Raw genomic sequence first — 11,341 nt, 5'->3', positions numbered from 1 at the left:
GAAATAACAACACACAAACTGTATTCATTTAAACACTGCTTGGCCCATGAACTCTAGCCCTTACAGGCTAATTCTCGCACCTGGACTAGCCCATTTCTAATGATGTGTGTAAGCACCCCAAGGTGCGCTTACCGGGAAGGTTCTAACCTATGTCCATCTTGGGTCGGAGCTTCATCGCGTGTGCCTCAGAAAGCAGAGCTATCGGGAGAGCGGAGTAGAGTCTGACCTCACTTCCTCTTCCGCCCAGAATTCTATTCTGTTTACTCCTCCCATCTATGTTCTAAGCTATGAGGCCAAGCAGTTGGTTTATTATAATTAGCCAATGACCTTCCTCCATCAGCTAGTCACCCCGTAATCCCTGTACAGTTTTTAAGGTTCCATGGAAGGGCTTCCCTGTGAAACACGGATGTAGTTCATCCAATGCATGCTTTTTTATTTTCACTAAAGACTAGCTAGTTAGTGCCACTTTCACTGTTGAGAACCAGATAGCATCTTTTCTTTTCTCCAGTGCCAGGGGTCAATCCCAGAGCCTCGTGCAACCAGGCAGGAAGTACTTATTACTAATTATGTCCCCAGCCTACCAGTTTAACCTCTCTGAGCAACCGATGGTGGTTCCCAGGAGTATGTCAGTCTTTAGTATGGCTACACTGCCTAGCAGTGCTCCTGCTCCCTTGATGGATTCCACTTTGAGAATTGGCAATCTGCAGGTGAATTTGCAAAAAGGTGACCGGCCAATGGGATGGTACAGTGGTTAGAAACACTTGCTGTTCAAACCTGATGACCCTAAGCCCAATCCTCAGTGACTTGGAGGAAGGAGAGAGCTGACTCTATAGGTTTGTCTTCTGCACTCTACACATGTGTGGCACGTGTGAGCCCTTACACATCCCATATACATATAAAGACATTGTGAGATGAGATTGTATTTCCATTGATTCTCTTGTTGGTTTCCTTGCCTTGCCACATCATTAGAGTCAACATTTTAAGGTGCTGTGATCTTTTCTGATGTGTATTAGGAATTAGATTGTAGGGTTGGCGGAGTATCTCAGTGCCAGAGCACATGCTCAGCCTTGTGCAAAGGGCTCTGGGTGCCATCCATCCCCAGTGCTAAATGAATAAAGTACATTATTGTGCCTTCTATCCCTGAATGCATTTCTACTTGAAGTGAGTCCTTCTGGAGTATATCCCTTTCTTACTGTCATCTAAACATGGTGGAGTGGGCACATGCCTGAAGTGGTTAGAGTTCCTTGCTAAGGCAGCAGGAACTCTGCACTTAGGAACAGTGTCTCTGGCCTGGTTCAGTGGGCATTTCCTTCATTCCTACAACTCTGGGGACTCTGGGATACTGTGGTCACAGAGCACCCCTCTTGAGGATGCTGGGGCAAGGAGGAGACAAGCTCCTGACAGTGTGTTCTTAATGTTTTGGCCCGTCCATCTCTCTCTCTTTTTCTTTGATAAAGTAAAAAGTTCTTTTGTTTCTGTATTCTTAAAAAAAAAAAAAAAACCACATTCCGTCTTACCTGTGTTTTTTCCAACTTTCAGAAAAGCAAAAGGAAAGGACATGAATATACCAATATTAAGTATTCTCTGGTGGATCAGACGAGTGGCGATCAGAGTCCCCTGCCACCTTGCACCCCAACACCACCCTGTGCAGAGTAAGTAGTGATGTGGCAGCTTAGCTCTGGTAAAAGCTAATGCAGTTGTTTGTAGTATTTCCCGTTCACACTTGCTTGCTTCCCACTGATAATACATGGGGGTGGTTGGGGTTGAGGCTCTCTAGGAACTGTGTGGACAATGTCTAAACAGAGTTTCAAGGTCCCTAAACAGTATGCACATGCAGGACCTTGTGTGGCCTCAGCCTATTAGGTCAGGGTTCTCAAGGGGAAGTCTAATTTTCCTTTGGCAGGGGAATTATTTCAGTGGAAGGTGCTGTCCCTTACAATGTACTGTGGCTCGTTAACAAGTAAGAATAAATAAGTTCTCTGTTCATGTGTGAGCACGACTATGATCTGCCAGTCTTCCTGCCAGGCAGCTTTTTTGTTTTTTTGAGACACGGTTTCTCTGTGTGTAGCCCTGACTGTCCTGGAATTCACTCTATAGACCAGGTCAGAGAGAGATTTGCCTGCCCTGCTTCCTGAGTGCTGGGATTAAAGGCGAGCGCCACCACCGCCCGGCTAGCTTTTTTTTTTTTTTTTTCCAGACAGGGTTTCTCTGTGGCTTTGGAGCCTGTCCTGGAACTAGCTCTGTAGACCAGGCTGGTCTCGAACTCACAGAGATCCACCTGCCTCTGCCTCCCGAGTGCTGGGATTGGATTAAAGGCGTGTGCCACCATCGCCCAGCTAGCTTTGTTTTTTTTTAAAGGAGTTTTTAAAGAAGAAAAAGGGCATCTATCCCAGTAGGAAATGATGGGCAACTATGAATAGGCTTGCTGCAGAAGAAGCAATGGGCGGCTTAGGACACACAGGGAACAGGAAGGGAAAGCTTGAAGCTCTCTCCGCTGACCAGATGAAGTCAGAAGGGCAGTGTCCAGCAGTGATGAGGACAATTTTGTTTTCAAGGAGCAGCTGTCTATCCCACAGCAGCAGTTCAGGACCTTGGTTCAGCTCCACGGGACAGCTTGCCTGGCAACTCCAGCCAGAGCCTTAAGAGTACAGTGACCTTTGACCTTGCACCTTGGAGAGTTCGTCTTATGGAAGCGCTCAGATCTTGGGAATGTTTTTCTTCCAGAGGCATTCAGCATGACATCATCTTGATAATTTAAGAATTTGGAAGATACTTTAATAGTACACCTGTGACAGGAAGCCATTTGATGTTTCCAGCATGTGAGATGGACTAGAGACACTCCGAAGTGGATTGCTGAAGGACCCATGTCCTGTCAGTCAGACTTCACATAGCCTTGAACTTTGGATGGAAAAAGGAATTAGTTCCCGACTTTACAGTTAAATACTACAGAGTCCCTAGTGTTGAGCAGCTGTGGAGTTGTCAGGGTTTTGAATATTTAACCAGCAGTGTGCTACATCCGTCTCTACAGATCTCTGTCTGTGTCTGTTATGTCTGTGTCTGTTAGATAGACACACTCTTGAACCTGGAGCCACAGGCTGATGCTTACCAGTTTCTTGAAGGCAACTAACTGTCTCCAGGGCATTTGGGGGTGAAGTACCCCAGTCTTCCGTGCTGATGCTCTGTAGCCTGTCTTTAAAGACTCTCAAGAGAGGCAGGACTCTGACAGGACCCATATTCACATTCCAGGATACCCAGGTTCCTGCAACTTAAATGATAGTTTTCAGGGCTACTGGCACAGGTTAACACTGAAGTCTGCTGTGATCTCTTCCTCATTCTGCTCCTCCTGTCACCCCAATGCCTGGTGTCCTAAGGGCCCTGGCGTAGCCACAGTCCCTCAGACCATACCTCTCTGCCCCTCATGCACCATGGCCTGGGAAAGGAAAACCCCAAAGCATAACACACACATTGGTTCTTTCCAGAAGGCCTTTGCCAGTTCCTGGTTTAAAGTGAAATACATCAGGACAGCCTTTGTTAGCCTAGTCATGTGGCTAGCAGCTTTGCCATTTGTACAAAGTCACTGTCCATCATAACATTTACTTTTTCTTTCCCCTGGCATCTGGCTTGTTTGCCTCTGCTGTGGGCTTTTAAAGCCCCCCCTGACTTTAATATTGGCACTACATGGCGCTGAGAGCAGATAGAACCCTGTGTTTACATTCTCTCTCTGTTAAACACAGGAATGAAGTCCTGTGGCAGCAGTGTTCTCTCCTGAGTCACTTTCCCTCTTCCTGTTTCCCTCTCTCCCAGCAGCCTGGGGATGGTGGTGCTTTAAGCCACTAGCTGGGGAGCCAGCCCCTTTCCCATGAAGCTCACCTGCTGCTGACAGGCCACTCTGCCTCACCCTTCGTGCATGTAGGATGCACACCTCAGGTCCCTGGGGCTACTCAGAGTCCCCATCTTCCGGGCCCACACAGACTCCTCTGATAACCCTTCTTAACAGAGGGAGGCTGGCCCTTGGATGTTTTTTTTAGATCTTCACCCAAGGTTCTAAAGGTGTCTGGAGCCTGCCTTCCTGTTCTGATGCCTCTGTTGGACATGACCACAATTCCTGTCTTGTGTGCACATGACCCAATTCCTTTGTTATCCTCCAAGCAGCCTTCGTTCCATTCACACTCAGAAGGCATAGGACTCAAGGCCCCTGCTGCTTTTCCAACTTCATAATGATACTGCACATAAGTGTCTGAGAGTTAGCTCCTGAGTGAGAAGGGTGTCTCTAAGCAAAGCTAGGCCAGACAGCACATGGCAGGAGTTCAGGTGTCTTCCTTCTTCCTTTCTCTGCAGAATGAGGGAGGACAGCGCTCGAGTCTATGAGAATGTGGGCCTCATGCAACAGCAGAGGAGCTTCAGATGAACCCCACTGGCGGCAACACGCAGGTATTTAAATACTACAACGTTCTCTGGGACTGTGCTTTACAGCGTTCCTAGACAGGCAGGTGATTTGTGTATGCTAGAGCAAAACATACTGAGATGAAGCTTTGCAAACCACCCTCTTTCTTCTGGCCCTGTCCCTCTCCAGGCCGGGTTTAAGGTTTACAGTTCACTGTGCATTAAAATCAGATCAGATTAACTGCATGGGGTGGGGCTGGCACATAACAGCAAGCATTTGGCTGTGGCAACCATCACTGTTCTGCAGATAGAACTGGGCTTGAGTGGCACAGGCCCTGCTACCCGTGATCTCTTGGCATCAGGAGCAGCCATGCCTCTCAGGGCTTTTGATTGTGTCATTTCCCTGTGAGGTGCCTCCCTATCAGTCACCATTGGTCAATATACATGATGCCAGCTTGTATGGTACGTTAGAAACACACAGTATAGTATCACAGCTAAAATTCCTGTCCGTAACAGTGTAGTTTAGCAGAGAACATTTGTCTAGCATGTGTGTGTGACACGCTAGTTTTGGTGCCCAGCACCTTCCGGAAAGTATGACGCTTTCCATGCTTATAGATGTGCAATTTCTTTCCACCCCAGATGCAAACTTTCACCCCTTCCCTTAAAATGTCACGAATAGACGAGAAAGTCTCCAGGACCCATGTGTTCAGAAGCTCGCCCACCTGGGTTGTCTAACTGCCTTTTGAGAAGCGAAGTTTGGAACCATTTGAAGAGCACGCATCTAATCGGCACCTCCCTTCCTCAGATAAGGAGAAACCGCTCTGCGTTGTCAACAGTGCTGCTTTTATAGAATTGGCTTTGAATTGTGGAAGCAGCTAAATTGTGCTCTGTATTTTACACATTATGGGACTCAAATTCTAGTTATGGGCAGGATTTTGTTTCTTTTAATGACCTTAACTGATTTGATTCTCCCCACCCCCTCTCTTTGGGGAATCATGGGCCCCTTGTAAGAAGAAAGGATTTGGAAATTCAGGAACAGCTTCTCCAAGAAGCCAACAGTCTGTAAACCACTGCTCATTTTACACTGGCCAGGGGTTGCTTAGGGCTGCCCATCATCACAGATTCGCTGTTCAGTTCCAGGGACTGGGAGACCAGGCTGTAGGGTTGCACTGGTGAGGGCCTTCTGGCTGTGCCACGGCGGATGGGAAGAGTGAGGGCTGGCCTCACTCTCTCAGCAAATCAGTGACTCCACCTTCAAGATCCAGCTCCTGAGCGTCCCACCTATCAACACCATGGCATCCGGGATTCTCTGCGCTCCCTGCAGATGCATATTGGGGCACATTCGACACAGAGTTACCCAGTCATGGACAGTTCACTTTGGTAGCAAAACGATCATTCAACCAGTGATGAGAGTCAGGATAAAAAGTCATGACCGAAAGGCCGTGGGAATTGGCAGATGAGAAGCCTTTCCTCTGAAGGTGGTGACAGACAAGCTGTTGTCTCTGCGCTGCTGTCACCATCTGTATTAGTAAGACCCTGGGTGAGTGGCATTTGTTCTTCACTTGTTCCTGACTGGCCCACACCACCCCCATTCTTCGGTCTTATCTGGGCTTGCATGAGCCCACCTGCCCTGTGAGGATCACTTGGGGAGTTGGCAACATGGCTGAGACCCTTAGCTTCTGTCTCAATGCGCTGTCTTCCAGGTCTCTTCTCCTGGGTGTCCGAAGAGACACTTAGCTTCTGTCTTCCATATCTCTTCTCCTGGGTGTCTGTAACCTCACTAGCAGGGAGGCTGGGCCTTTTTGTGTCCCCTAGGGCTTAAAGGCAGAAGTGTCCTTCTTCAGATTCAGGCCTGGAATTACCATGGCTTCTTCCATGGCTCTCTGTGTGGGAATCAGACTTATCCTGAGGTGTTTAGTGGAGGTGCCATGCTCTGGGGCCACCAGTCTGTCAGATGGCCTCAGACCGTGCTGTGGGTGAAGCAAGTGGCTATAGTTAGCAAGAACCCAGGCTGCTTATAGTAGCTGGTGTAAACTGTGGGTCAGATGAGAAATGTAGAGCCCATTCTAGAAGCTTCTGAGCCAATTTTTCTGGCACCACACATGTGTTGCACTACCCTTACCTGAAGACCTGGTGTGGTAAGGGTGTGAGTGTTTGGGAACGAATGGAAGCTTGTTCCTGAAGCCCTGCAGATGAGTGAAGGTGATGCTTCGTTGGGCCTTGGCTGAGCGTGAAGAGTGGCAGTCCTGGCCGGGCCTCCTGTCAGGTCTGGTCAGCCGCTTGTGCTCTCACCAGGCAGCAGGATTTGCTAATGTTCTGCCATAAGTGCCTTCTCCAGAGACACCCCGTCTGCCTGCGTGCTGATCGCTGAGAGCATGTTTCAATGAAAGCATTCAGATATTGATGCTCATGACATACAGTGGCACAGCCTCCACTCACATTCCTGAAAGGAAGGACTGGACCCTGCCTTGCACTCATTCCTTTCTGAGGCTTCCCATTCCCTGGCAGCCTGAGGTGGTTGGGCAGTACAGGGCCCCCATTTTCTTAGAGCATGTGTGTTGATCCTTGGCCCCTTCTCCACTGGACTCATTGCTTCAGAGCACAGCGTGGCCTGGCTGTGTTCCCTCATCAGGGGAACACGGGGACTGCTACCTTCTCACAAGCCTGTGACGATCAGGATCCCAAATCCTATTTTGTAGCACATTGTCACAATGAATGGTGTTGGGGATGATGGTAATATCTAGACTCTGGACTCTGGGGACAACGTCTCTCACCAGCACACACAGGTTGGCTGTCTAGCTGATCTACTGAGTTAACGTCTCTGCCTGCAGCTCAAGATCCCGGAGCAGACTTGTTCTTAGCCCACTGTGTTCAGTACAGCATGTGGTTTCCTTTGGCTCCCAGAAGCCACCCAGTTGTCATGCCAGTAAGGGAACAGATTCCTATGAGTCCCTGGGTCTCCTGGATCTGTCAAGTGTGGTGGGTGCAGTGTCTCAGGAGAGGGTGCTCTGTGTTGGAGGCAGGTGCAGTGTCTGGGAAGGTATTGGAGGTGTGGATTTGAAACAGTGGGAATGAAAGTTGCAGAAGTGGTTCGTGGGCAAGTTGGAGAGCAGACTAGATGTGACACACATGGTCCCCTCACTGCTGAGCCTTTTAAATTAGAAACATAGGATTTTATATATGGGGGAAAATTGTCTAGCACATGGTATTGGGGTTTCTAGAAAGCCACACTTAAGTCTTAGTAAGAAGGCTTGCCACACTGGTGTGCGGCCCTAGTGATGCCCCAGGTTGCCTCTGCCATCATAGTCGGTGCCTTTCTGATGGCGAAATTGGGGTTAGAAAAGACTGTTGGGTGTTGTCAGCTATGTTCTTACAGAGCTGGTGGCCTTCAATGACTTTGAATTGGTCAGGGTTATTTCTAGTGTGTTTTCTGGGAATTCAAGAACATAAGCGTTGTTTTCCTGTGCCAGGACTGAGGCAGGTGCACTTGTGAGGTGTTCTGTAGATTCGTGATCCTTAGGGAAACAGACTGCAGGCAGAAGTGCAAGCCCAGTGCAGGCTTTGCTCCTGTCGGTTGTCAGGGTCGCTTTACAGCAACAGTCGTCCTGGTTTCAGATGCCTTCCTTAGGGCATCTGTGCTAGTCTGCCATTCACTGAACCTTTCCCCCTTTTGGAAAGAAGCTCCTGAGTAGAGTTCATTGTGTCTCCCATCACTAGCAGCTGCTGCTCTTTCTGGGTGGGTCAGACACAAGTGAGAGCAAAGAGCAGTTGCTGTTGGTGCTGTAGAACTTGGCTGCGCATCAAACTCATTTACCAGTGTTCCTCCTAAACCTAAATCATAGGATTAATAATTTGCCTGTTTATTTATGACCTAATTTTGACTCCTATTAATAAAAGCTAATGGGAAAGGCCCCTCCCTGAGGCTGATGACTAGACTCACGTTTAACTTCCCTACAGCATTATGAAGCACCAGGCAGAGTATTAAAGAAATATAATATTTTATTGAAAATTCTGTCCTTTAAAAGGAACATGTTTTTGGGTGTCATCATTTTGGTAAGTGTTGGCTGTTTGCTGTTTATTACACTATAGTGGCAGGAGATGCACTCAGCTGCCGTTCTGCCCACACCATGTAGTCTGTGATTCTTTTTTAAGTGACTTTAACAGAATAGTTCCTGTAGGGAAACCTCAGAGGTCATCACCTCCCCACCTGTGTCATGAGTGTCAAGCTGCTTTCTGAGCTGAAGTCATCAAGAGTGTATCTGCATACAGAGGCAGTGTATTTGTGAGTTGTCTGGAACTAAAAAATAGAATACAACATTTTCTTGTATTACAGTATTTGTCATTTTCTTTGTTGGCATGTCTGGGCGTGGGGTGGGAAGCAGGGGGATGGTGGCGTCTCAGGCAGCAGTCCTGCTGGAAGGACTCTGCAAGGTAAGGGTCTCATTGCTGGCCTGCCTTTTGTAGCTTCCAGGGACAAGCAGGAATTCTGGCTACCAGGACTTGGGAGTGAATAAAGATCCCAAACTGTGTGACCACTGTGGGACTGACGTGAAGCAGGGTTGGGGATGTCATGTTCTGGTGTGTGCACCAAGAGACAGCATTGCACTTGAGACATCAGTGCTCCCTGTACAAGGCCAGTCCAAGCAAGAGTGGGTGGGGTCTTTAGTTTGTAACCCTGGAGGGGTTACACCTATGTTAATCTGGGGCCTCACCTATGTTAGTACTTGAGTCCACCGCAACCCCTCACTGGGGGATTCTAGACAGGCTTTCTACTGCCAAGCTGTGATGCCTAGCTCTGGGCCGTGTTCTTCCGACCACAGCATGTTATTGGACAGGAGGAAATCATTTCATAAATACCCAAGCAGGTCCTCACACCTGCCCCGAGAGGGTATGTCAGTAGTCCATACATCTCTTGTTAGCTGGGAACTGCATGCACAGACTAGGAAGGGTGAAGGCCCTCACACCTGCCCGAGAGGGTATGTCAATAGTTCATAAGCCACACGGGATGGACTTGCTTGCAAGCGTGGCTGATCTGATGAAGATATGATGATGGCGGCTCTTTCTCCTGGAGGACCAGATTCTACATCAAGGAGTCCACGATGTTTGGATTAGGTAGGTCGCTTTTCCACAGAGAAGTTCCTGGCCCAAGTACCCTCCGTGTGGTCCAATCTCACATCTGCTTGTGTCCTCCCATACTCTGAGGGGGGCGCGAAATGGGGCTGGGGCTTGACAGCTTTGACTTCAGACAAACCCGACCCCCAGCTAGTTCAGATTCCAAAGTGAATTTGCACAATAATGAGCAAATCCATAGACTCATTGGTGATAATAGTTGTCCTTGTCTGCTTTTCTGTTGCTGTGGTACACACCTTCACTGAAAACAACTTGTAGAGGAAAGGGTTTATTTGGCAGACAGTTTTCATCATTAAAGGAAACCAAGGCAAGAACTCAAGGAGCTTGAAACTGAAACTGTAGGAATACTGTTTACTGTATTGCTAAGCTAGTTGCTTTTTTTTTTTTTTTAATATTTATTTATTATGTATACAGTTAGCCAGAAGAGGGCACCAGACCTCACTACAGATGGTTGTGGGCCACCTTGTGGCTGCTGGGAATTGAACTCAGGACCTTTGGAAGAGCAGACAATGCTCTTAACTGCTGAGCCATCTCTCCAACCCCCACTTTTTAAAATACAGCCCAGGCCCCACTTGCCTAGGGATGGCACCACCCACAGTGGACTGAGCTCTGCTAGTCCAGTCTGCCCACAGTTCAGTCTGATAAAGGCAATTCCTCAGTTGAGGTTCCTCCTTCCCGTTGTGTCAGACTGATAACCAAGATCAGCCATCACAGTATTCCAGTTACCAAAGTTTGTCATTCATGTCACATGAGGCCCAGCTACTTAAAATCCCAAACACCGTCATAATCAGAAGTATGGATACTGGAGGATGGGGAAAGAATGATGAATGAGCTCAGGGGTGCAGTTTGATAGGATCAATAGAGCCTAATGTTCTGTAGCTCAGGAGGATGATTGGCAGCAATTAATTGTGTATTTCAGAATAGCTAATTGAGGGACTTTGAGCGCGCCCACTCTTCGGGATATGTTTAATGGTAACTATGTAATACGATGGATATGCCGCATATCCCAGTCTGACCACACACAATATATACCGGGTTGAAATGTCACTCTAACCCCAGAAATACTTGAGGTTATCTCATTTTTTTAAGTTGAAGAATATAGCTACTGAAATAAGAGTTGAAAGCAAGCAAACTGGATGTGGTGCCTGTAGTCCTAGGAGGTAGAGGTAGATGGGAGTTCAAGGTCATCTTTTGCTATGTATTGAGCCCAAGACTAGCCTGGACTACATTCAGATTCTGTCTCAATAAAACAAAGCAAATCAGGCCAGAGAGATGGCTCAGAGGTTGAGAGAACTGACTTCCAGAGGACCTGAATTCAATTCCCAGCACCCATATGGCAGCTCACAACTGTCTGTGACTTCAAGATTTGACACTCTCACACAGGCAGGCAAACATGCAGATAAAACACTAATGCAATAAAATAAAAATAAATTATTAAAAAAAGGCAAGTCAAAAGTTAAAAGAGGCAACCCTGCACTGAGTCTAATGTCTCCTCTCTCTGGGTAGAACATATTTTGCTTTGAAATAGTCTCAGAATGTGACCCTGGCTGTTCCGGAACTCGATCTGTAGACCAGGCAGGCCTTGAACTCACAGAGATTCACCTGCCTCTGCCTTTGACTGAAGGCATGAGCTACCACAATAGCAGGAACAGCTTTATACTGAAATATATAATATTTATTCTGAAAATAATTTGGGATCCAAAATCTCTACTCCTTAGCAAAGGTTCAACCCTGAGGTAGGTTGGTCATTTTCTGCCCAGACACAGTGCAGCCATGAAGATACCAATGTAGATTCTGGTTGGAGTGGGCAGTTCCTGGACCGGGGGAG

The 11,341-nt window shown here is 47.7% G+C and overlaps 1 protein-coding gene across 1 annotated transcript in view; it reads left to right on the top strand.

Annotated features, from left to right (window-relative positions):
* Ptpn11 (protein tyrosine phosphatase non-receptor type 11) overlaps nucleotides 1–8,715 on the top strand; it is a 71,427-nt gene extending 62,712 nt beyond the window's left edge. Inside the window, exons 14-16 of the mRNA XM_050158955.1 lie at nucleotides 1,540–1,652; nucleotides 4,339–4,431; nucleotides 5,023–8,715. Coding sequence (XP_050014912.1) covers nucleotides 1,540–1,652; nucleotides 4,339–4,408 — 183 coding nt within the window. The 3' untranslated portion in view covers nucleotides 4,409–4,431; nucleotides 5,023–8,715. The remainder of the gene's footprint in view (nucleotides 1–1,539; nucleotides 1,653–4,338; nucleotides 4,432–5,022) is intronic.
* The last annotated feature ends 2,626 nt before the right edge of the window (nucleotides 8,716–11,341 follow it).

This window comes from Alexandromys fortis, unplaced genomic scaffold, assembly GCF_014885135.2.
Source record: "Alexandromys fortis isolate MF-2015 unplaced genomic scaffold, M_Fortis_MF-2015_v1.1 scaffold_90, whole genome shotgun sequence".
Classification (NCBI taxonomy): Eukaryota; Metazoa; Chordata; class Mammalia; order Rodentia; family Cricetidae; genus Alexandromys; species Alexandromys fortis.
This window is presented reverse-complemented; position numbering and strand designations above follow the sequence as displayed.